At 32.8% G+C, this 25,593-nt stretch overlaps 3 protein-coding genes across 3 annotated transcripts; 1 reads left to right on the plus strand and 2 right to left on the minus strand.

The window, feature by feature from the left end:
• Positions 1 to 909: 909 nt before the first annotated feature.
• On the minus strand, positions 910 to 1,389 carry LOC133294524 (nuclear transcription factor Y subunit B-5-like). The gene has a single exon (XM_061493208.1). The coding sequence runs from the start codon at positions 1,387 to 1,389 to the stop codon at positions 1,000 to 1,002; it is 390 nt and encodes a 129-aa protein (XP_061349192.1). The 3' UTR covers positions 910 to 999.
• Positions 1,390 to 8,869: 7,480 nt separating this feature from the next.
• LOC133294548 (uncharacterized) lies at positions 8,870 to 10,823 on the minus strand. Its single transcript, XM_061493237.1, has one exon. It carries the CDS (start codon positions 10,747 to 10,749, stop codon positions 9,607 to 9,609), a length of 1,143 nt encoding a protein of 380 aa, XP_061349221.1. The 5' UTR covers positions 10,750 to 10,823; the 3' UTR covers positions 8,870 to 9,606.
• A 4,738-nt stretch (positions 10,824 to 15,561) lies between these two features.
• On the plus strand, positions 15,562 to 17,575 carry LOC133294513 (COMPASS-like H3K4 histone methylase component WDR5A). Its single transcript, XM_061493196.1, has 2 exons — positions 15,562 to 16,373; positions 17,111 to 17,575. The coding sequence occupies exons 1-2, from the start codon at positions 15,696 to 15,698 to the stop codon at positions 17,402 to 17,404; spliced, it is 972 nt and encodes a 323-aa protein (XP_061349180.1). The 5' UTR covers positions 15,562 to 15,695; the 3' UTR covers positions 17,405 to 17,575.
• Positions 17,576 to 25,593: the final 8,018 nt, after the last annotated feature.

Raw genomic sequence — 25,593 nt, forward strand, 5'->3', positions numbered from 1 at the left:
TTACAATGAATCTAAACAGCTTATAAAACTTCATTATTTTTTTGGCTTCATTCTTTTGGGGCTATGTGTTGACATCTAATGAGTATAATAGTTAATTTGGTGGAATGTGGTCCTAAGCCCCAACCCTTAAAATTATGAGTTCATGTAACTCTCCAGCCTAAGTATATGAGATTTAAGATTATACTAATCTATACTTACTCAACATCTAATGAGGATGTTAATTGATGCTAATTAACAATTCTCTATTTGAAGAAACCCTAGAAAGTGACATTTTTATTTATTCAAGCTTAGAAAATGACTTTATACCAGTCTTTTTTGGTAAGGGTGATTGAGACTTCAGATAGAGTTAGAAATAAACAAGGAGAATGAACTAGAATCTAACGATCGGAGAAATTTAATTAAATTCACGGGTGCCAACAAAGATGAAATCAAACTCTTATATCGATCTCTCAGGTTATAAGCTAGTGATGAAAAATTCATGGAAACCGATTTGGGAATTTGTCAATAGACCGAGATGGAATTAATTAGTGTTAGCAAATTCCTAGATTCTCCTCTATGAAACTCACATGTAATGATTTACTAACCTCAGGCTTTCAGTCTTGTTAATGAACTTTGCTTGAAGAGGATGAATACCCTTTCATATGCTTGAATTAAGGATCCTTATATAATTCCTTAAATCCCGAGTGCTAGAATTTGTTGTCAATAACAATGAACATGGTTATGGAACACAAGCTCAACAACTTTCAGCAGAACCAAGGTCAGGATTCATTGATCTCCACTTTAATTAACAAATCAATAAAAATAAAAGCATGCAGAGCTAGACCAGCAGCATATATGAAACAATGAGAAAAACAAGTAATCTAGCTAGTTTTCATGAATCTTGACTCAATTAAATCCAGTTAAGAAAAGAAAGTTATTACATTATCTCATCCTCAAAACCATAAACTGGCCTTGGGATTGAGGAATCTAGAGCTACTCTGATCAGTCTCAAGACACATTCTACCTAGTTCCTCTAGGAGGCAACTTAAATAGTTCATCCTTCTCTTCAGGGCTATTTCCTCTTTCTACCTCAAGTTCTCTGTATCTGTGCAAATACCTTCTCATTGGCTCTGCATAATCATCAAAACCTAGTGTTCCCAAGGCCCAGCATATGTCATCCCCGTTCACTGTCTTCCTCCTTTCCTTCCTACACTTCTCTGATGCCTCACTTGTCACAAAGCTTATGAATTCTGACACACATTCTTGCATTGTTTCCTTCGATTCCTTCGAGATTTTTGCATTCTGAGGCAAAATCTGTTTCATGATGCGGCCAACATTGGCAATTGGCAACAACCGGTCTTGTTCCTTGATGCCAGCACTATTAGAGGAACTGCCACCAACGTTATCCATAATTTTCTAGGATTAATAATTTCCCACGAAAGAACTAGTCTCTCTTTTTTGACTGAGAATGAAGGTCAGAGAGAATCCTAATATATATATATATATAGAGAGAGATGGATAGAGAAGAGGGCTTAATCACAAATGGATATATTGTAAAATTTTGTCATGTTGAGTATGACATGCGAATGATGACAAGTTGGTCGGCTAGAATTGTGGGGTATGATGCTGCAGCTAAATCAGAGCACACACACTCATATTTTTGGTTGCAAAATTTAGTCAAAGCCCACTTTGAGTAATCTTTGTATTTCATTGGCTTGCTTACTGTTAATGGATGCTGAGAAGGCTTTTGGGACAGTTGAAAAGAGTGAAATATGAATAAGAAATATCCCTTGGAAAGCTCTAAGATATACAAGTAAATTTATGACTGTTACTGTTATAAAAAAAAAAAAATTTATGACTGTTACTATTGAAGGTAAACAATTATACACCACAAACACCGAGTGAATCCACCAATGAGCTTGCACTAGCATGTTTCAACAAATGATGAGGATTGAGGAGTATTTGCACTAGTGTGGTACGAATCCACCAATGACACGGCGTTTTCGAGTCGATACGATACAATATGTTTTTAATATGTTCCCGATACGCGTATGTTAGAAAAAAAAATTCGGAGTATCGGTACTTCATAGTTAGTGTGAGAGTTATATAATTACACTTAACATTTGCCTACAGGGTGAACTGAATCAACCTCAAACTTTGTAGTAGGTATGTTTAATCAATTCAATGCTAATCGTAAAAATTAAATTAAAAAATTGGAAACTAAATAAATTACAAAAATAATCAACTAAAAAATACAAAGTATTTTTAAAAAATTCATATCATAAGAGAGAATTAAAATTTTCAAAATACTCTATATTTTTTTTTCCTGAAACCCTAAAACTACCTTTATCTTAGCGGAAGAAATATTTTCTTCTATATATATTTATAGTATTATCATTATGACTCAATAATATGTTATTAAATCATTAAAAAGTGTTGACTCTTAGAATTGCCAATCATAATTTACTGATAACATAAGCAATTTTACACGGACAACATATTTCAAAAGTTAATATAATTAATGATAATAGTAAAAATATAGATTAGCTATTGCCTTTTTTGTCTTTGGCTGAAATAATTCGCATATAATTTTATGCTATTAATTTTACAGACATGGTCATAAATATTGGTTATTAACAATAAATATTGACAATTTTTTTTAATAAACTTACAAATTACACTGTATCTTACCAGTAAAAATTCACTTAAAAGTGTCTTATCAGTAAGACATAGTATAGTTTGTAAATAAATTTTTTATAAATATAATATTTCTCATTAACAATTAATTCTACTGTGTTTAATTTAAATTTTGAGTTTTAATTTTTTTTTCCTGTATCTGACCTTTGATCGTCATGCCTAACTCTTATTAGTATTAAGAAAGTCTAAGAATGAGGTGACAATATCAAGTATTCGCTAAATAAAGCATTAAATCGTTTTAGTTTATTTTACTTTATAGTTTAAACGATTTTAATCAAGTTCACGTCATTACATACGACAACGGAGTATTTATTTTTGTTTTATAATTTGTCCAACGTTGGTAGGTTGAATTGGAATATAGGAGCCGTACAATACCTAGTCCAACTGCCAATGAGTTCCGAGGTCTTTGGGTTTTCTTTTTTTCTTTTTAATTATAAGATCCGTACAAGTCATGCGCTTGTTTAATAGTCCTATATATTAATAAACAAGCGCCTATTGTAATTGGTAAGTTATATATATATATATATATATTTGGTAACATTTTTTTTTATGGGCTTTATTTTTATTATGTTACATAACATAAAATCATCTTCTTACATACACAAATTTTATATGGGACCCACTTTAAATTTTTTCTCTTTTTTCTATTCTCTTTCCTCTCCCTTCTTTTTGTGAGAGTAGGAAGTTTGTTTTTATGTTATGTTACATAACAAAAACATTTCCTTTTTTTATTCTAAAGAATATTCACTTTATTAGTATGATTTTTTATTTATTAGTGTGATATTTTTTTTGTAGATTTATAATTGTAATATTAGAATTGAAGTAATAAATCTTTCTTTTTTAAAGTTTCTTATTTTTAAATAAAAGGGAATATGATCTCAAATCTTTGTACATCATCGTTACAAATTTATTTGAAAGTCTTGTAAAACTTTTTTTTTATCAATTGATTACACTGAAATATTACCGGTGCAAAAGCATTATATATGTTCAAGTTTCACATGCTCTTTTAACAGGTATCAAAATTCAAGGGAGAGAAGAGTCTGTTTGTGAAATTTTCTTTATGCTGCTCGTGTTTCGAAGGCTTATTGTCATATTTTATAATGAAATATCTGTGGTAATGGTTTCCGTGCTTCAATTCTTGTGCTTTAGATGGCTATTTATTTTATTTTATTTTTTAAAACTTGGTATCTTTTTGTGTGTTCATCGATCATGTTATAGATTTATAACATTTTAATGATGGCAGAAACAGATTTAATTTTAATGACGCCGGCCAAAGTGGATACTTTTGAGGGTGAGATGTGATGAGTGATGAGTAAGGGTGACAATACAGGTATTCACTCGCGGGTTGACCTGTGACCTGACCCGTTAAAATGTGTGTCGTGTCAACCCACGGGTAAGAGCGGGTCGTGTACGGATTGTATAAACATGACACGTTTTTTTCCGTGACGGGTCCACCCGCGGGTTCGCGTGTCAACCTGTACAAGGATTTATACGTAGAGTTTCGTTATTAAATATAGGATTTAGTAATTTTTATGTTGTAAGAGATAAATTTATCTCCTATACATACATAAAATAAATTGTGTGGGACCAATATTTTATCTTTCTCCCTGTTCTTCTCATATGGATCCACATAAGTCTCACACTCTTTTATGTGTATGTGTGGAAGATAAATTTATTTCTTATAACATAAAAAATATTAAATCCTTAAATATATGTTTTTTTAATAGAATTAAATATATACTTTAAAAATTGAAAAGATGACGAGCGTATAAAATCATTAGATTTAATGTAAGACTCATGTGCTTCCATCTAACATTATATCTATCTCTTTAGAAAATAATATATATATATATGTGAGATATGATCTTTTGACATATATAGTTGTTAAACTTTAAAATTTAACATCAAATCATAACCGTTGATTTCCGTCAATTAACAGTTATGATTTCCTAATTAATTATTGTTCTGTCTGAAAGACAGAGATGTTCAACCGATGACTGGTATATTTTATGTAGGATCTAGGTGCTCTCTCTCAATAATGTTCTGTCTGAAAGACAGAGATGTCCAACCGATGGCTAGATATATTTTATGTAGGATCTAGGTGCCCTCTCTCAAGTATCTATATACCCTTGAGGGTAGGCCGATCACTGTGCACAATAATAATCGACATAGTAAAGGCGTGGGGTGTGTGCACGGTGACAAGCTAAGAGAGAGGGTTTTGAGAGTGTCCGTACCTTATTGGTTTAACCCTGTATTTATAGTTGGGTTACCTGAAGGAGTGTACTTCTGGGCCTCTTAGGAATATTTGGGGGCCAAGTCCAACTGCTTAGCTGTCTGGATAGAATTGTCATCAATAGGAGATTCTCTTCCTTTTGTGTTGTCCTTTATTGGTCCTTCTAGAATATGGATCTTTGTCAGGTCCATAACAATTATTAATTTTTAATAAATGATAATCATTAATTGACGAAAATCGACCGTTAAGATTTGATTTCAGATTTTAAAGTTTGACATTGGTATCAAAGAATCTGCTCCTCTCTCTCTCTCTCTATATATATATATATATATATATATATATATATATATATATATATATTGTACACTAAGTACGCTTAGACCTAAATTTTTTCTTGGAAAGTCTATAAATATGAGTTAAGAATTTTTAGGGTGATGCTATATTTGTTAATGATATATTAAAACCAAAATATTCTGGCAATTTCTAACTAAGCACGCGTATTTTTTTTTGGAGAGTAAAAATAAAAATAAAAATTATAGCTTAGTGGTAAAAATATTTCTGAATGGAACTATATTTGCTACCTATAGCTTAGAGGTAAAAGCTAAAGAGGGTTTCTTCAATTATTATAATTCATTATTATTTTATCGGAATTGGACTATAATTTATTTTTATTTAAAAAAAGGAACAGAATTAATCATTAACAAACCCTTCTACCACTACTACCGATATCCAATCATCTTGGTATTCATCGTACTCTTCTCTCTATAAGACAAGTGGAATTACATTAACGATCGATAATAAAAAAACACAATCAGCCAACTCCGAATGGACCAACGTGCATTTACAATTCCTCCAAGAGTTGTCCATTAGATTATTATTTGTTTATTATATTAATGTTGATCACCATTAACCATGCTCTAATTGTCTTCGCCGCACTTTACTGTGATGATTAAGACAAAGGAAACTTGGTGGAATCTACTAAATAAAGTAAATCTCAATTGTTAATTGATATTTTATCATAAAGAAAACCTAGAAATTTGCAAACTTTGAATTTATTCAACAAGAACATACAAAATAATAAGATGGTTTACTCATATGCATTCACTTTGAGTAAGTGTGGTCTCCACTCTCAATTTAAAATTTCGTGAATGCAGCACAAGAAAGACAATATAGAGCTTAGCCTACGAGAAATTTGTAGTTATATACTATGTGTCGCATGTGGTTTAATAAACTACTTAGTCTTACAATGAAAAGAAGTGAATACTTCCAAAAAAAACTATTGTGAACTTCACTTACACTGTTGTATATATACTTGCAAACATTTTTATTAATTATTAGTTCAATGGAGCATTGCCAACAGGCAAAAGCCATTGCTTTGTTTGGAGTCAACTCACATCATGCCAATACAAGAGATGCTATTGGTATGGCCTCTTAATTTGGTATTGTTTACTCACAAGAACCAATTTGAAAAAATGCTAAACACTAGGTTTGAAGACTTAAAAGGGGAAGCACTTCAAAGCATAACCTATATCCATGTATTATTAGATAGAGTCGGCAAAAGACAACATGAATTGATTAAGTGAGGGGTTATATTGACAAATTTTTTTTCTTACAAACTTACAAACTACACTAAGTCTGACCAGTAGTTTGTAAGAAAAAAAGTTTGTTTCTGACTGATCAAACTTCAATCAAGAGTATATGATTGGTCAGACTTAGTGTAGTTTGTAAGTTTGTAAAAAAAAAAAAAATTCAATACAACCTTCGCCATTTATTAATATATATTTTTAGATCAATGGTCAACTGCACCTTGTGGTAACATGGATGGATATTCTAGGCATATTTTCAACTCATCAAGACAGATTTTGTAGTGGAGCATTGTCTGTTGGAATCTTGTTAGGGGCGACTTCGTTTTATGCCCCACAAGATTTTATGACTCTTTGTGAGCTTAAAATAATGCTGGGGTTGACTGGAATAATAATAAGGAATTACTAATAAATCTTAAAAGTCTGAAGGGTTATCAGAAGTTTTCTTTGGCTAAAACTTAGCATCATATAAAGATATTATTTCATGAGATATTCATATATACCAAATTTTAATTATGCCGGTGTGCTTTCTAATCTAAGATTTCGTTCAGAATGCATTTTATTCTTTTATAAACCAATATTTTGGTCGATTTAAAAACATTCTTGAATTCACAGTTAGAAGAACAGAGGCCGAACTGTCAAACTTAGCTGGAAGTAATAGTTGAGTAGTAACAACCATTAACTGTCTGTAGTGGTTAGTTAAAATTGTAACAGATTCAGTTAGTTAGTTACAGTTATAATAAGCCATAAGACTAACTGTCTTGCATTAAGTGAATTGGATAAGGATGGATTTGGAGTTACTCTCCCTGACTGCAACATGAAAGTTGTAATGTATCAAAGTGAGTCTATGAATACAATTGCCAATAATCATTGGTTTAAGGAGTTTGTTCCCCTCAATTAGAGGTATTGAGTTCAAGTCCTCATATCCTCCAATACCAATATAGCATCATTTTTAGAGAGGTGCTCCATACCATTGATAAATCTCAGAGCAGTAGTCACATGCTCATTTAAAATAGATTTGGGAAAAATTAGTAACTGACATTCAACATTTATCGTGAAAACCCCTCTAATTAATTGATAAAATCAGAGTAGAAGAATATTCACCCATTGGAAGAAAATTACAACTTTTCCTTAAAGAGAAAGCAATTACACTCTCTTGAGATACAAGATTTAAGATTACATCTCTCCATACAAAATACCCCGAATATATTGCATGGATTCTCTATGAGGATGAATAATCAGAACTAATAGAAGAGGTCCATATTTATAGGTCAGAAGCTCCCCAATTTTTTGCTAACTAAATAATCCATTAAAATAAATATATAAATAAATAAATCTTTTAATAAAATTGAACCTTATATTCTCAATTTTTATCTGAAACTCACAATGACATCATGAACTTATCAAAACAAAAGTCAAAAATTAAAAAATATCTGTCTTAATTCTAAAGAATGCACGTATCATCACTAACTTTTTTTTATAAAAAAAAACACTAACATTAATTTGCCTTTTGAATAATTTAAAGTGTCATTAAAATTATAAGATTGTAAATGAACTTTGTATTTTAGAAATTAAATTAAAGATTTTTATAATTAAAAAAATCAAATGTTACTCAATATAAGTGAAATATTAAGTTAATATTAACTTTATTTAAATAATTAAATTAATATCACGGGTATATTTGAGAAATTATGTTGATAGTTTACTTTATAAATTATAACTCTGAAGATTAAGTAACATGTTGGCTAAGATGCAATCTGAAAACTAGGCCTGTGAAAAAATTAATTTTATTAACAATGTGACAACACACTTTTATATAACAGTTGTGATGTGAGACGGGAATCTATATATCTTATTAAAAATAAAAATAGCAATGTGACAACACACTATTATATATCTTGCTCCACACAAAACAATCAAACAAACAGTGCCAGCTAAGATGAATGACCCTTCTCCAAATTCATTACAAAAGCAATGGTCATTTGCCCAAAAGAGGATAAAGAAGGGATACTATAGTGTATACAAAAGCTTTTCACAACAAAATTTGCATACAAATAATCAGAATAACTATTCAGTCACTCAGGTTTACTTAGGCCAGACAAGGATTTCTGATACGTATCATCAACTCTACTCTGGCTGAAATCGTATTGCCAACACCAGGAAAAGGATATTGGATTTGTTTACCTTCTTGCTCTCGAGTTCAATGGGAAAAACGTCAAAAATTCAAGCAACGTCCCAATCCCATAATTCCCAAGGATATGTGACATGAATCCCTACCTCCTTGAAAAAGAATATATATGGAATGAAACAAATAAACATGGAGGGCGAAACAACATTGCTCATAAGGGTATTCTCCAACCATAAAATCATTTACTCTCTAGGATCAATTACTTATAAAAATCATAGTTGTCAATAGCAGTTAGCGGCCGGTAGCGGCCGACCCCGAAAATGGTATAGCGGTGTAGCGGGTAGCGGTATTGCCGCTACGGTGAAGTATTAGTTCCACATATATTATACTAACAGTCAAGATACGAGGCAATACTGCTTTTAGTATTAATGCTCAAACATAAGAAGTCACACAAAATCAAACACATTATTCATAATCAATGTCAAATACAAGGAACATAAAAGAAGGATCCAAAATTAAACACAAATGAACAATAAAATTGTCAAATAGTCAAGTACAAGAAGTGAACTAATGAAGAAAATCATCATCATCTCCGGATTCTCCATCAAACTCCAACATGGGAGTGGTGTAGCGGTGTAACGGGTAGCAATATTGACGCTACGCTACGCCGCTACCTTCCGCTACGGCCAAAGTTGCGTAGCGTCGCAGTTTATAGCGGCCGACCGCCGCTACCCGCTACGGTAGCGGTTTAGCGGCGCTACGGGCTGCTACTGACAACCTAGTATAAAATATCAAGTTAATGGTATAGATCAGAACCGTGACTTAAAAAAAAGGTTCCAGCTGAGTAAAGGAAACAATCAAACCAGTAGAGAAATTCAGATTTCGACAGGAACAGAAAGGGAACAAATAATAGAATGAGATGAAGAAACATAATATGCCTGGTTTACACCAAAATCTATATTCATAAATCAACCAACTGACAGATGCTAACATTCTCCCTGATATAGCCTTAATAGCCTAGATGCTTCCTCTTCCTCAAAACATTTCACAAACTTCTGCAGGAACAACTTATCAGACAATACAAATGGTGTAGCCAAGCTAGCATCCTTCTTTATCATATCTTTGGAGAGAAGATACTGGATAACTGAAGCCCTTGGAATAAACCTTTTCTCCAAACTAAATCCAAAAAGATTTGGTGATGCAAGAAGCACTGAAGGATCCCAACCAAGCTGATCAACCCAAAAACTGATCACTGCATTGATTTTGTCCGCAGACCGTAGCATAAAGTTAGGATGCTTCCTAAATGCATGGGAAATTGCATCTTCGGACCAACCCCAATTCTTAAAGGCATCAACTTTGGCATCCCACTGGGATTTGGTAATAGCCCTTTTGGCCAATAATGCTACACTAAAACTCGATTTGGAAGGATCAAATCCCAATCCCTTAACTTCCTCAACGGCCTTCTTCAAATCAGAGGAGCATAGTATAGAAGGCCTAGTACGAAGCAAATGGTAAATGTTGGAGTGTGTCACTCCAACATCAAGCAACAATTTCACGTTTGGTTCCACACGAGCATCACTAAGGAAAGTGGGATAACCAATTACACTAGCAATGAATCTTTCATCAGATGGAAAGAATCTCCTTGCCAATTCAAAGGCAGGGGTTATGTGATTCTCGAGGCTTTTACGCAGGAAATCTGGGCTCTTAGTGACCATGAGAACGATGTCAGAGGAAGAAGCACCTTTGGAGGCTAAAAATTCAAACTTGGGCAAAACCCTTTTGTTGGGGTCGCATGCAAGTAGCTCAGGTACCCTACCAATGATGCTGTGTATTTGGGAGATGGAGAAACCGTGGTTTCTGAAGAAGGCGATGACTGAATCGGGCTTCAGGGATGTGTCGAAACGAACGCGCTTGTATGCTTTGCGAGCAGTTTCAAGTGACAAACCACAATTGTTTGTGAGGTAGGATATGGTGAATGATGATGGTTGTTGATCTGAAGTGGTCGACAAGAGGTTGAGAAAGATTGGTGATTTGTGGGGTTTCAGAAAAGGGTAACATTCTGGGGTTTGTGGCAATTCGGAGATAGCCTTGAGGGAGAGAATTGCTCTCAGGCGGTGACAGTGAAACATGAGATCGGAGATTCGACCAACCACCTGCCACCGCTGCAGTTAGGATGTAAATGGGCCACTGCCTACCGGGGCCTACACCTGGCCAATTTTAGGTCATTCAAAAATTAGGCCATTCACACTAAACGCTAAGAAAATGCATTTAAAAATATAAAATTCCTTAAATCTGTATATCTTATCAAAAAGAAATTTCTTTGGGGGTGTTTGGTTGAAGAAATTTTTTTGGAATAGTAGGAAAATAGAATTGACAGAGAAATGGTAAGAAAGTGAGATAGATAGAAAAATGTAAAAAAAAGTTGTTTGGTTGGATAAAATTTTACCAGGAAAATATATGAAAATTTTGAAAACCTATGTTTGGTTTTGAAAAAAATATAGATAGGTAAATGATATAAAATTACAATTTTATCCCCGATACCCTTATCCTAAACAAACAAACAGTGGCCCTCTATATCAGACGCATCCTCATCGTCCTCCTGTATAACCCACCTCGATTCGGTGGATTCCATCGAGAATCCGCCATTGATCTCCTCTCTCTCCTCCGCCATCAAATCCAAACCTTAGTGTTGAGTTTCACGAGCTGTGTTTGGCATACACACAGTATAGTAGCAACCAATCGAAGCTTTCATTTCAGAAGGAAAACGCCATCTCTGCTCTTTCAACTTCCAGCGTGCCTCACCTCACATCACAGCCTTAATTGTTTGAATTTTTTTTAAAACCAGAAGGAATTAATATTCTAACTTTTCTTCTTTAAATTTAAAATATAATTAGCCCGTCTTTGAAAAAGAGCTATATCTATCTCGCAAAGCATTTTTGCGATAACCCTTCTTCATGAAAGGGTGGCTCGCACTCGCAGGCCTCAGACACTATTTGAATGCAAATAAACATAAAAAGAAGAAAATATCATTATCAACGAGAGGGTATAATGGGAGTCCAAAAAGTGTGTGAATAGTGCGATGTCTGGGTTTTTCAAAAAAACCATCCTCACATTAGCTTTCTCAACAGTGCAAAAAGCAATCTTTCTCATCAAAAGTTAAAAAATCCATGCAAATGATATGGATGGTTTTTGATAAAAATCGGTTGAAACAAACGTGGTTATTCTAAAATCTAAACTTCATTTGCATAGGTATCTGTTAAAAGGCTTGTAACCAAACGCCACCTTAAAGTGTTTGGTTGAAGGTTTATTTTAGGATTGATGGGAAAATGTAGTTGGATATTGAAAAATATCACGTTTGATTCAGGTTTTTTCAAGAAATACCAGACAAATAGGATAGATGGAAAAATGATTTTTTGTGTTGATTTTTGAATAAAATTCACTATTACAGAATACCACTTGAGATGTGGTATTGTGAGATGATTGGAGAAGTGAAAAAACAGGTACAAAGTTTCTCGCGAACATAGATTTTGCATATTTAAATAAATTTTCCTAGTAATATTTGGGTCAACCAAACAACTTTTTTTACATTTTCCTATCAAACTCATTTTCCAACCATTTTCCTATCAATTACATTTCCCTAGTAAAAAAAAAATTCTCCCGAACCAAACACTGCTTAGAATAAAAAAAAAGATATCAATATCCCAAACAGCGAGGATTTCTAATATTTTATCTACTCTGCTTTGGCTGAAATTCAATTGCAACACGGAGAAAAGGATAGTTGATTTGTTTACCTTCTTGCTCTCGAGTCCAATGGTTAAATATGTTAGAAATTTAAACAACGTTCCAATCCCATAATTCTCGAGGACATGTGACATGAATCCATCCACCTCTTTGAAAATGGATATATATGGAATGAAACAAACAGACTTGGAGGGGGAATCAATATGCTTATAAAGGCATTGTCCAACCAAAAAACCACCTATTCTCTTGGATCAATTACTTTTAAAATATCAAGTTACTCCTCCCGGCTATAGCCTTAAAATCATGTATGTTTCTTCTTCCTTAAAACATATCTCAAACTTCTGCAGGAACAACTTATCAGAAAAATTAAATGGTGTAACTAAGCTAGCATCCTTGTTTATCAAATATCTGGACAGGACAACTATTATGTGACCGTATACAAGACCCTTTGAACTTTAATAGGATAGGATCCGTTTACAATTTTTTTTTTTTAAATTACACTAAGTACGACTGGTCATACACTACATGATTAAAGTATGACCGGTCGTACTTAGTGTAGTTTGTAAGAGTTTGTAATATAACCTGCTTCAATGTCTATTGCTGATGAAATGTCCTGTTCTATTCTAGACAGTACAAGTATTCCAAGGGAATGACAGAATATGATAAGAAGTCAAGTCAACAAAATTTAACGAATAAGTTACATAATTGGTGAAAATCACATGCAAGATTTATTTTTTCCTCTCACAGCTTCAACAGATAAGAAGAATCCGCCTTAAAACATTCCTAAAACTTCTAGTTTAGTGTAAATTGGCAATCTGAGGAAAATCATCTAAGTACGAAGCCTGTTGTTCTTGAAGCATATAACAAATTTGTGCAGGGAAAACTCCTAAGAAATAACAAATGCTGAAGACAAGCTAGCATGATTGATAATTAGACATCAGAGGACAATTAATTCAAGGGAATGACATAATAAGATAAGGTAATTAAATCATACCAAAATTTGATAAAGAAGTTACACACTTAGCGAAGGCTGCACGCCAAGTGTTGTCCCTGTTACTTGAAATATTCAGTTTTTCCTCGTACAGCTATATTAGATGAGAACAATCTTCCTTAAAACATTTGACAAAATTTTTGAGGAACAATTTCTCATAAATAAGAAATAGTCTAATTGTTGGGTGTGGCTCATACTTCGCATGTTGAAGAGGGCTTTTATTGTTGGGATCAGCAGAAAGGCAACTAGGGTTCCGCTCCCAGGTGAGCGGGCGGATGTCCGGGGGGTCAGCGCCTCTAAGCCCGTAGAGGCTAGGTACTATTGTGAACCTTTGATTTATTGTATTTTTTTTTCTTAATAGTTTGGGCTTGAGCTTATGAATAGCTATTGTTAGGGTTTTTTCTAATCCTATTTATATTTTCCTTGTTAATCGAGTGACTTTAACGAGTGGCGGTGAGATGAATATAGTACAGACAAGCTGGACGTAGCCAAAATTGGATAAATCAGGATAATCACTATGTCAATTCTCTCTCTTTTTCTCTTTTTGTTTGCTATTTGTGTGTGATTATTGATTTCCAACACTAATTATGTTTGCATTCTTTTCTCGCAGACCTTTTGAGATAAAAGAAACTGCAAAACTAAATCACTCTGAAGATATTCCAATCGATTCATCGCTTCACGTTTTGTCCGATTCGGTGTGGGTCTCGGGATTAAGGTTTTAAACCTTTTCCAAAGATGATACTAGAAAAGATCAAACACATACTCTCATCTCTACATGCTCAATTCTTTGAAGCCAACTAAATTACCATAATTTTGGTTATCCATCTCCTCCATATACTTATATAGAATAACCCATTTCCTTTAAGTCCTCACAAAGTCACAGCCTTCAACAAGTCACGCGAGCAGAGTATACTTGACCGTATCTCATGAAAGCTAAATAATCCATTAAAATAGCCACCTAACAGTAATACTCATGCAGAGTGTTTTAAAATTTGGCTCAGACCAGTTGGATAGACACAAGTCTCGGTGACCTGGTAGGTTCCCTGGTTAGAATGGTCATTTGAACCAATTCTGCAGTCAACTCAGTTTAGACCGATTAACATGGCCGAGACTTGGCGACTCGGTGACCCAGTTGACCATCTCTTTTGTTTGGTAAATCTTTTTTCTTGTTACTGATATTCACATTTTATGGTAAATATGATTAAAATGTAAGGTGAAAATAAGAAGGTATTTTGGATTACTGTAATTCATTTATGTAATTTAGTTACATCTTATAAAGATCTCAAGAAGTTAAATAGGGATAAACACTGATGGATTCATCTCAACAGTGAACACTTTCCCCTTAGTGTATACTTCATGTCTACCATTTGTTATCATGATTTAGTTTATCTGTGTTATGTCAAGGCACAAAAGATGCATTTAGCTTATATTGCAATTTTAATTCAATGTTAGGATATGGTCTAGATCTAGAAGCCTAGAAGTATATAATTATTTGCTATCGTTGAGAACCAATTTGTTTTTTGAAGCTCATTGATGGCTTTCTTATGTGAATTTTTAATATAAGTAACATGTTTATATTTTTTTTAATATGTGAATAGTAAATCCGGTTGAACTCAGTTGAGCTAATGATCCAGCGACCGAGTACCTCAACCTTGTTAATAACTGGTCTGAGTTTTAAAACACTACTCATACCCCATCCTTTTTCCCCCTCTTCTGAAGTGTGAAATAAATAAATCTTTTAATAAAAATGAATCCCATATTCTCAATTTTTTATCTCAAACTCACAATGACATCTTGAACTTGTCAAAACACAAGTTATAAATTAGAAATTGCCCATCTTAATACTAAACAAATTGACTAAAATCAATTGTGATTAAATTAGTTTTAAAGGTGGTAAACTTTTTTGGTGATAAGTATATCCTGTCCAAATAACATCAGTTTTGTGCATGCATAATTGTTTGTATTTTCTCTCCTCTTTTAAAATGACAAATGTTTTTCCCATTTAAAATCACAAACATATTTTCTTAACATTATTTAGATGATTAGTAGTAACAAATAGTAAAAAAAAAAATAAAAAAATAGTAACTATACATTTTCCCATAAATAAATTAAAGAAGAAGAAAGAGTAAATTATTAAAATTATCTATTAATATATCTATCATAAACAATAAAGAATCTTTCATATATCCATTCCCAGTTAATTAATTTTGTGGCATGGGGAGGCAGATGAAACAAATGTTTAATAAATCGTAACCACTAATCCATGGTGTTCCAATACTTTTGTCTGCTGTTGCTTCGCACTTGAATTGAAGTTCAGTAGAAAACCCACAAGAGAGAAAAAAAATGTCGACGGAGCCATTGGATTCCGATTCGTTCAAGCCCTACACACTTTCCCAAACCCTAAGCGGCCACAAGCGCGCCCTCTCCGCCGTCAAATTCTCCTCCAACGGCCGCCTCCTCGCCTCCTCCTCCGCCGACAAGACCCTCCGCACCTACGCCTTCACCAACTCCGACTCCGATTCCGACAGCCTAACGCTGTCGCCTATGCAGGAGTACGAGGGCCACGAGCAGGGCGTGTCGGATCTTGCCTTCTCCTCGGACTCCCGCTTCCTCGTGTCGGCGTCGGACGACAAGACTCTCCGGCTGTGGGACGTGCCGACGGGTTCGCCGATAAAGACACTTCAGGGTCACACCAATTACGTGTTCTGCGTCAACTTCAATCCACAGTCCAACATCATCGTATCCGGTTCCTTCGACGAGACCGTTAGGGTTTGGGATGTTAAGTCGGGGAAGTGCCTCAAGGTCCTACCCGCTCACTCCGACCCCGTCACCGCCGTTGATTTCAATCGCGACGGTTCACTCATCGTGTCTAGCAGTTACGATGGTCTCTGCAGGATTTGGGATGCTTCCACTGGCCATTGTATGAAGACTCTGATCGATGATGAGAACCCTCCTGTTTCCTTTGTTAAATTTTCCCCTAATGGCAAGTTTATTCTCGTTGGAACCTTGGACAACACTCTGGTAATTCAATTCTCTCTCTCTCTCTCTTTTGTTTTTTATAAGCACACACTGTTAACATAATCCAAATACTGAATAATGTCATTCCTCTGTTGTCATTTTCCTAGAACCTAGAGTTGTTGTTTTTCCTAGTTGGCTAGGGTCTCTTTAATTTGAAGAACAATTGTGTTTACCCTTGAAATTTAAGAAGCTACTTCTATTTCAATTTTAAATTTTTAGCTCAATCTTCTAGATTTTTCAGTAACTAACCATTTGTTCTTGGACTGAACTAAGCAATTACATGGTCTTGTAGTGTTCCTGTCTCGCTAAACCCGTGAAAAATGGCAGAACTTGTGATATTATGGATTTAAGAAGCGGGGATGATGTGATCTTTGAATAGTTAATGTACTCGTGTGTTTCATTATAAAATTCTTACTCATTAGTCTTGGAAAATTCTACCTGGATTTTGGGATCTTTTGCTGTGTAAATATGAAAAAGCAAAATGAATTGCTTTTTCATGTTAAGTTTCTCTAATGGACTCTAATTTGTGCAATATTATGTTTTTTTTTTTTTTTTTTTTTTTCGTTTAATGGCATACGGCTAATTTGATAGTTTTTTTCTTCTTCTCAGTTGTTGACTAGTCGATTTTGTAGCTCAATTGGCTGCAAGAATTAATTTTTTTTTTTCATGCTTCACCATTCTATGTGTTAGTCTAGTCTTCCATGTTATTGACTTACATGGGAATTTTCATTTCCCTGCAGAGACTTTGGAACTATTCAACTGGGAAGTTTCTGAAGACTTATACCGGTCATGTTAATTCAAAATACTGCATTTCATCCACTTTTTCTATAACGAATGGGAAATATGTTGTTGGCGGCTCAGAAGATAATTGTATATACTTGTGGGAGCTGCAGACACGGAAATTAATGCAGAAACTGGAAGGTCATTCCGATACCGTTGTGTCTGTGTCATGTCACCCTACAGAGAACATGATTGCTTCCGGTGCTCTTGGCAATGACAAAACTGTGAAGATCTGGACTCAACAGAAAGACTAATTTGATTTGGACTCTTGGTTAATGTTCCAATAGATTAGTTAAAGTTGAGTTATGAGTAACTGACTTGTGATGATACTTTTAGCTCATTTTGCAGTTGAGGATTTTTGTTAACAAACTTTGTAGCTTTTGCAGTTGAGATCACTCTTTTAATTTTGAGGATTTCATTTCTCATGTCCAATTACTTATCTTGTTTGGTAAACACGGATCTTGGGGATTAAAAGATAGAGTTCAAAGATCAAAAGAGATTAAGTTCAAAATGTACAAACACTTCAACTTTGAGATACAATTTTTCCAAGAGACCCTAGTTTTACAATATTGGATGGGATACCTAACATGTACAGAAAATCAACAGCCGTGTTGTTGTTCTTGCATGCATGGGATACCTAACATGGTTGGAAATTAACAGCCATGTTGTCGTACTTGCATTTATGGGATAACTAACCGTGATGATAACTTTGGGTTTGATTGAATTTTCCAACTGTTATGCTAATGCTTTAATCACAAATCCATAGAACTATCCAGTTGGGAACTTGGGAGTACCAACCTCCATGGATTGCAATTCAAGCTTCTTTATGGTCCTGTATTCTACTTATTCTTTAGGGGGGCGTTTGATAGAGGAGAATTTTTTTTTACCAGGTAAATATAATTATCGGAGAAATTGTGAGAAAGTTTGTTGGTAAAGTTGAAAAAAAATTGTTTGGTTGGACGAAATATTATCGAATAAATTGATTAGAGTTTTGTAAGTCCGTGTTTGGTTGAGGGTAAAATTTGATGGAAAAGTGGTATAAAATGACAAAAGTAACTCTTTTTAAATTTTGAAAAAATTGACAAAAGTAACTTTGACATAGATGTACAATCTGATGAGATTAGGTTAGAAAAGGTATATCAGTCACGTCTCTCATTTTCTTCTATCACTTTACCCGGTCAACTTACAAATACCATATTGTAAGTGGCATTTTTCATCCGTGTTTCTCGTCTGTTTTTTCTCACAATTGATAATGGATGGGTAAATTGGTTTGCTTGTAAAATTTTCGAAAACCATGAACCAAAAGTGGTCAAGAAGGAATGACACTTACTGATGCCTAGCTATCTCATTGGAATACACAAACCAAACCCACCCCTAAAGGTTGTTTGGCATGGGGATTCTTTTCGAAATGATGGGAAAATGGGGTGGGAAAATTTATTTTACCATGTTTGGTATAAGTAAAAGTAAAAAAATCACAGGATACCTTTTTTCCCATCATTTTCGATTTTAACTACACATAGGAAAAATAATCTTATCCCACCCATGGTATTATTTTTTTCTCACCAACTGAGAAACGCATTCACATTATGAGACAAAAATGTCCTTATACAATATATCAACAGATGTGTAAAAATGGATAATTTTGTTATTTCGGTTCAGATTTCCATCAATATTTTACAATCAACCAAACATTGCATCAGTAAAATTAACTCTTTTCCGAAAAAAAAAGTTGGCCTACCAAATACCTTTTCATAACTTATATGGAAAAAAGAATTTTCCATCCTATTCCCAAAAAAAAGAAAATTCTGGTAAAAAAAATATCTCTCCTTGCAAACTCCTCCTTAGTGTCCAGACCCCAAATGGTTTGGGCAAACTGAAACCAAGGAACACAGTAAGACAAAAAAATTAGCTAAAGTTTTTTTTTTCCCTAAGAAGGGCAAAATGTACAAATTAACCAAGTTTATAAAGATTTTAAGAACATACTTGGGTGGAAAAAATTACATGGGGTAAATGATTAAAAAAAGGTAAAACTTTAATAATACCAAATGTTTACTTTAGAATAAAAAATGCCTCTAAGTTTTTTTCTAATCAGTGATGCCCAAACATTCAGAAACTTAGGAACCTAAAATTTAACAACTTATATAAAAAGAAAAAAAAAACATTGTTCTTTTATTTAAACTCAATGCACATAACCATTCAAATGAGTCCTTTTTTTACAATTTCAGCATAAAATTTCAATAATTTTATAAAGTTTTTTCTTTATAATCTATTAAATTATGATAAATACCTTTTTCGCAAGGTGATAAGTAATTTAAACGAAGGCCACATGGGTTTTTAACTTTTCCCTGTACTAAATTTTCAACCAATTTCTCTCATTTTACTTCGTCTATGGTGTGCACTACTGGCGGATGAAGACGCAAACATCAACTGGATTTAATGTACAAACAAATCGAACATCTTATGATCATCCCAAAATTTGTACATGCGTGTCACTCGTGTACAATCTCAGATTGATAAAGAGTTTGGTAAGAACATGTCTTCAAAACTTAGAAAATGCGGAGAATTCTAGGCTCAAGTCTCCCACGTGGACACAGGGTAAGGAAATGGGAAAATGACCCCTGTTTGGATATTTTAGTAAAGGGAAATGATTGGAAATGAAGAAGAAGAAAAATTCCCCGATAATATTAAAACTTAAATATTCTTCTTACACGAAGTGGGTGATGAAGATGGAAAATGAATTTTCTTGATTAATTTTTAAATTATATATACCCTGTGCAGCTGTGCTTGTTTTCTAAATTTCTAATATTGTCAATGTTGAGGTTATAATTCTCTCTTCAAAAGTTGAATATTAAAGTTAATGGTTTAACTCTTTATTATGCTTAGTTTTTCTATCTTCTTTGTTAAAGCGATGTCATGGTTATATCTAATGGTGGTTGATACCAGTAAAAATAAATTAAAATGTTTGCAGAAGTTTCCAAATAATAAAAATAAATTATGTTTGCAGATAAACTTTACTTTTAATGACACAAATTAAAATATAAAAATTGTCACTTTAAGAATCCACGCGTCAGATTTACGTAAACAATTGTTCAAACAATTGTTTGCACAATTGTTTTGGTAATAAAAGTGCTTATAGCCGTAGTCTAAAGGAAAAAGCATACTAATGTTAATTATATAGACAAAATTATATTTATATTTTATATTATTGTATTTGATTTTAAAATTCACTAAAAAAAATATCCTTTTACATTATTATATATAGGGATTAAAGTTTCTGCTGTTACTTTTGATAAGAGTGTCGGCAGTTCAATCAAACGACCCCGTTTTGGTCATTTTTTAAAAATCAAATTGCTTACTGACTAACTTACTGTGCAACTCTTCCATATTCATCGCATGCCTTCTCTGTTCTTTTTTATTCTTCTTTCATAAACGATGGTCATCTTCGTCTCGTGAATTTATCCATACTTGAATTCAAGTTCTTTCCTTTGCCAACAACTTGTGAAATTGGGACCAAAGCAAAGCCCAAAAGCTGGTCTTCAAGTTTCAGAACACCATCCAAATAACTGAAAAAACATTCACGAAATAAATTTCTAGCCCTAATAAACATCCAAATCTCACATTTCAGAACACCATCCACCTCATCCTCAAGTTTTCATAATAATTCTGTTGGGTTTTTGCCACCTCCATCTTCAAGAACTGGAATTCAAATATGAATAAATTCACATACGAGAGAGACGAAGATGACCATCATTTATGAAAGAAGAAACAAAAAGAACAGAGAAGGCAGGCGAACGACGGAGGGGTTGCACCGTAAGCAATTTGATTTTAAAAAAGGACGAAAACGGTGTCGTTTGATTGAACTGCAGACACTCTTATTTATCAAAAGTAACAGCAGAAACTTTAATCCCTTATATATAACTTTGGAATTCATTATGAATATCAACACTACACGTACCCAATATTGTAAACTCACACTTACAAATTAGGAAATGTCATAATTATAATTGCTAACTGTTTATTGTTTTACATAGATATTAACATGATTAAAATTAGATTTGACTTTATTTTTTTTGTCATTTTATCATTTTTCTATAGAATTAACTAATATATGTTGGGTTATTCAAGTGTGATGAGTCCATATTGGTTGATAATGGATTAAGTGAAGTGTATAAAGTGAAGAGACTATGAACCCAATGCCTTAAGGTTCTAGGTTGTGACATGGTGTCTGAAACACTTAGTGTGATTGGGCTAGCTTAGCCCATTGGTGATGGTCCCCTGCTATGGGATCATTTTGGACCCGCCTGACAGTGATATCAGAGCTTGATTGAGCTCGATCTAGTCTGGTGATTGGCTAGGAGGCGGATTGAGTACTTAGCCCTGAGATTAGGGGTGTAAATGGGCAGGACTAAGCTAGGTTTTGGCTTAAATAGGCCAAGCCTGTGTAAAAATTACTGGGTATGGTCTGGCCTATTAGCATGTGTAGACTCCAAATTACAAGTCTGACCCTATATTCAAAAAATAAAAGTCTTGCCCTAGGTCTGTTAGCCTGTTTAAGCCTATTAAACATTCAACAATTAAATGAATATCTAAAATAATATTATTTTGTTATTCAAAATTATTAAATAATAATTTTATTTATTATATTTTAAATAAATAATATGATATAGGCCGGCCTGTAGGCTTATAGGCCCAATATGTACAAAAAAGTCTATGACCTGTTTTTTAAATAGGTTTTTTTAAAAGCCTAGGCCTATTCTATTTTATTACTTATAATAGGCCAAGTATGACCTAATATAGGCTAGGTCGTAGGCCCCTGTAGGCCGGCCTAGCCCATTTATACCCCTACCTGGGATACTCTGTTGAGGAAAAGCATACCAATAGTGAATTTCACATTTGAGGGGGAGATTATTGAATTATTCAAGTATGATGAGTACTACATTGGTTGGTAATAGACTAAGTGTATATAAATAAGGTGACCCATGAACCCAATGTTTTAAGATTTTGAGTTGTGACATAGTATCAAAAACACTTAGTGTGATTAGCTTAGCTTATTTAATTAGTGGTGGTGCTCCGCCATAGACTCCCTCTAGACTCGCATTACAATATATACATAATAACATTTTACAGATAAAAATATACCTCATATTGTAATTAATTACTTTTTAATATAATGATGCATTTGATAATTCAATAATATTATTAATTTCTCTAAGATAATCTTATTATATAAAATAAATATTGGTTCTATTTGAATTTTAATAACAACCTAGTTTTTTTTTTTGGATATTAATAACAACCTAGTTATCCAACAAAAAAAAATAAAAAATAACAACCTAGTTTCTCAACTAACATCAGATACAGTCCCGAATGCACATGTATAATAACTGTTGTGTAAACAAAGACAAAGTATGCCACTTACTATTTTCCCAAAAGAAAAATAATAAAAAAGAAAAATAATAAAAAGTCAGCATCTTTATCGTTGAATCGTAAATAAATAAGGTTTCTTAATATTTTGATTTAACCATCAACCATATAATCTTAATATTTTGTTTTTGGGTTTTATTAATGTTATGTGATATAATATAAGGGTAGTTTCAAACTCACACAATAATGAAGAGAGAGAAAGTAAAATGATGAAAGAAAAAGAAAAATATGTAAATCTCACATCTTTAATATATGTATAGAAAAGTAAAATTATGTTATGTAAAATAATAAACATAAAATTCTTTGTTTTTTCTTTCTAAGTGAAGGAAATAGGTGCAGTGGATGAATGCAGGCAATGACATGAACCCTTCGAGGCTTTCGATACCTACCAATGAGTGGAGTGGGCCTGTCTCTGTCTTGATCGTACATTTTTATTTTTATTTTTATTTTTGAACGATAATGGGCTATGACTTGTCTCTCCCCTCCATTAAAAAACCTACTTCTTCACCATCATAAACGCAAACAGTTTAATTGCTTCATAGTTCATATCAATATTCAAAATTATGAGGTAACAAAATACCGGGCACATTTTAGCCATGCCAATTCCAAATATATAAATCAAACCAATGCAAATCAAAATAAATAAAGAACAAAATTATTGGAGAAGTTGCTAATACCATGCTATAGTATTTCAATCATTGTACTGAATATATATTGCATTCCAAAATCTGTTTTTCTTGTCATCAAACATCATAATCGAAAACTCCACATGCATCCCGTTCGTTTCTCGGATGATTAAAAAAACTGCTTGCAGTTAAAAAAAAAATTCTTAAAGCAAAATTGCTCATATCTCAAGAAACAACAATCATCTAATGGCTCATAACAGCTCGGGCACACAACAGCATTTTCCAATATAATTTTTCACATTTTGACATATAATAATATGATCCACGATCTATATATATGAAGCATTAAACTTATAAAAAATAAGATAATACAAATAATTAGTCCTAGTTTCCCCTTGTTTGAACGTCATTTCTCACTATTAGTAGATAATATACTTTCATTCACTTCTGAATTTCAAACAATTATTATTTTTCAAATATCTATATTTATAGTTTTACTCATTTATACTTCAGTTTTTCAGGACCAATGCTTTGATATTTAAATATTAAAAGAAGTAATCTTTCACAAAAAGTATAGTCAAATAACTTAAATGAATTTTTTTTCTAGAAAATAAAACTCAAATCAATAAAAAAAATGTAGATATTAATGCCTTCATAATGACTAAAATCTAAATAAGTATAAATATAACAAGTTAACAACTTATATATAATAATAATAAAAACTATTGGGAGTACAAATATAGGGAGTAATTATCTATTTTAAACTATAAAAAATTACTAGTTAAATTATAAATAGAGTAAATATCATTTTTGGTCCCTGACAAAAAACACGGTCCCTAATTTAGTCCCTTACAAAAAAAAAAATAGTCTCGAGGTCCCTAACAAAATTCAAAATAGACCCATTTAGTTGAAATTGTTGTCCCTCACAAATTTAAAAAAGACCCATATATTAGTCCCTCAAAAGGACTAAAATGGGTCCACTTTGAATTTGTTAGTGAACTAATATTTTTTTGTAAGGGACTAAAGTGAGGATCGTATTTTTTTGTTAGGGACTCAAAATAATATTTACTCTTATAAATAACTTATATAAATTAGCCATTTTTAATAAACTTTTAAGGATATGTCTGTCCTTTACTTCTTTATAGTAAAGGAGTTCGGAAGACTCGTTCGACCATGTGACTTTTGCGGTCAGAAAAATAACGATCTCTCACTGCAGAGATTGAAATCAATTATTGAGAGAAAAGAGAGAATGTGTTTTAGTACCAAAAAAATATAAATCCCAAAGGAATAATCATATTTTTAAATTGACAAAGTAAAAATATATTAAAATTTCAAATCTCTAAACAGAATTTAAAAAAAATAAACTTACAGGAATTGTAATCTTTAATAAAATAAAATCTCATTTTTCTATAATTTTAATTTAATATTATTACATATATTATTAAATTTTTGAAATAAAGGTATTAGTTTGTATATTATTAAATTTAATAACTAACGTATTAATATGTAAGGATGTAAAAAAATTGTAATTACTAGAGAGATTATGGTGTTTATTTATGAGTTTCCTTTAGTAGAGAGAAGTTCTGAATGGAATGAGATGGCTACGTAAACGCGCTACATGTAAGCGATATGAATAGCTCACGTTATACTGTACACATGTTGTTCTACCACTACAACACACACACACACTCTGCCCTCTGTTTTATTTACACTTTGTTTACGGTGTTGCTTTAATCACTTTTACTCTCATCTTTATGGCAATGCAACCTCTTCAAGCATTTCAACTATTTTTTAGATCTCGTTCTCAATTTGAATATTAAACATGACTTGGAATTCAAAAATTTAAGTTCGACATAAGTTATGGATAGATTTAAAAAAAAGTCAAGGATAAAATTGTGAGATACAATTGATAGGTTAAAATTAAATTAATTAGTATGAGTATGTAACATTAATAATTATTACCAAAAACAAATTTCATTAATAATTAGAATAAATACTTTTTTGGTCCTCAACAAATTTCACGATCCCCGCTTTAGTCCCTAGCAAATAAAAAGGTTCATCGTGATCCTTAAGAAATTCAAAATGGACTCATTTAGTTGAAATTGTGATACCTCACAAATTCAAAAAAAACTCATACTAGTCCTTAAAAGGACTAAAACAGATCCATTTTGAATTTCTTAAGAACCACGATAAACCTTTTTATTTACTACGGATTAAATCGGATATCATAAAATTTTCAGGAACAAAAAAGTATTTATCCTAATAATTATGAGTAGAAATGGCAATGCGGATCAAAGCTATATTGTAGCAGAAAATCTCTCTAACTCAAGAGCGTAGTTCACTCAACTCAAGGAAAAGCAATTCACGCAGCAATATACTCTCTCTCTCTCTCT

The sequence above is a fragment of the Gastrolobium bilobum genome, unplaced genomic scaffold (assembly GCF_033153095.1).
Source record: "Gastrolobium bilobum isolate Gb01-03AN ecotype WA unplaced genomic scaffold, APGP_CSIRO_Gbil_v1 utg5188, whole genome shotgun sequence".
In the NCBI taxonomy this organism is placed as follows: domain Eukaryota; kingdom Viridiplantae; phylum Streptophyta; class Magnoliopsida; order Fabales; family Fabaceae; genus Gastrolobium; species Gastrolobium bilobum.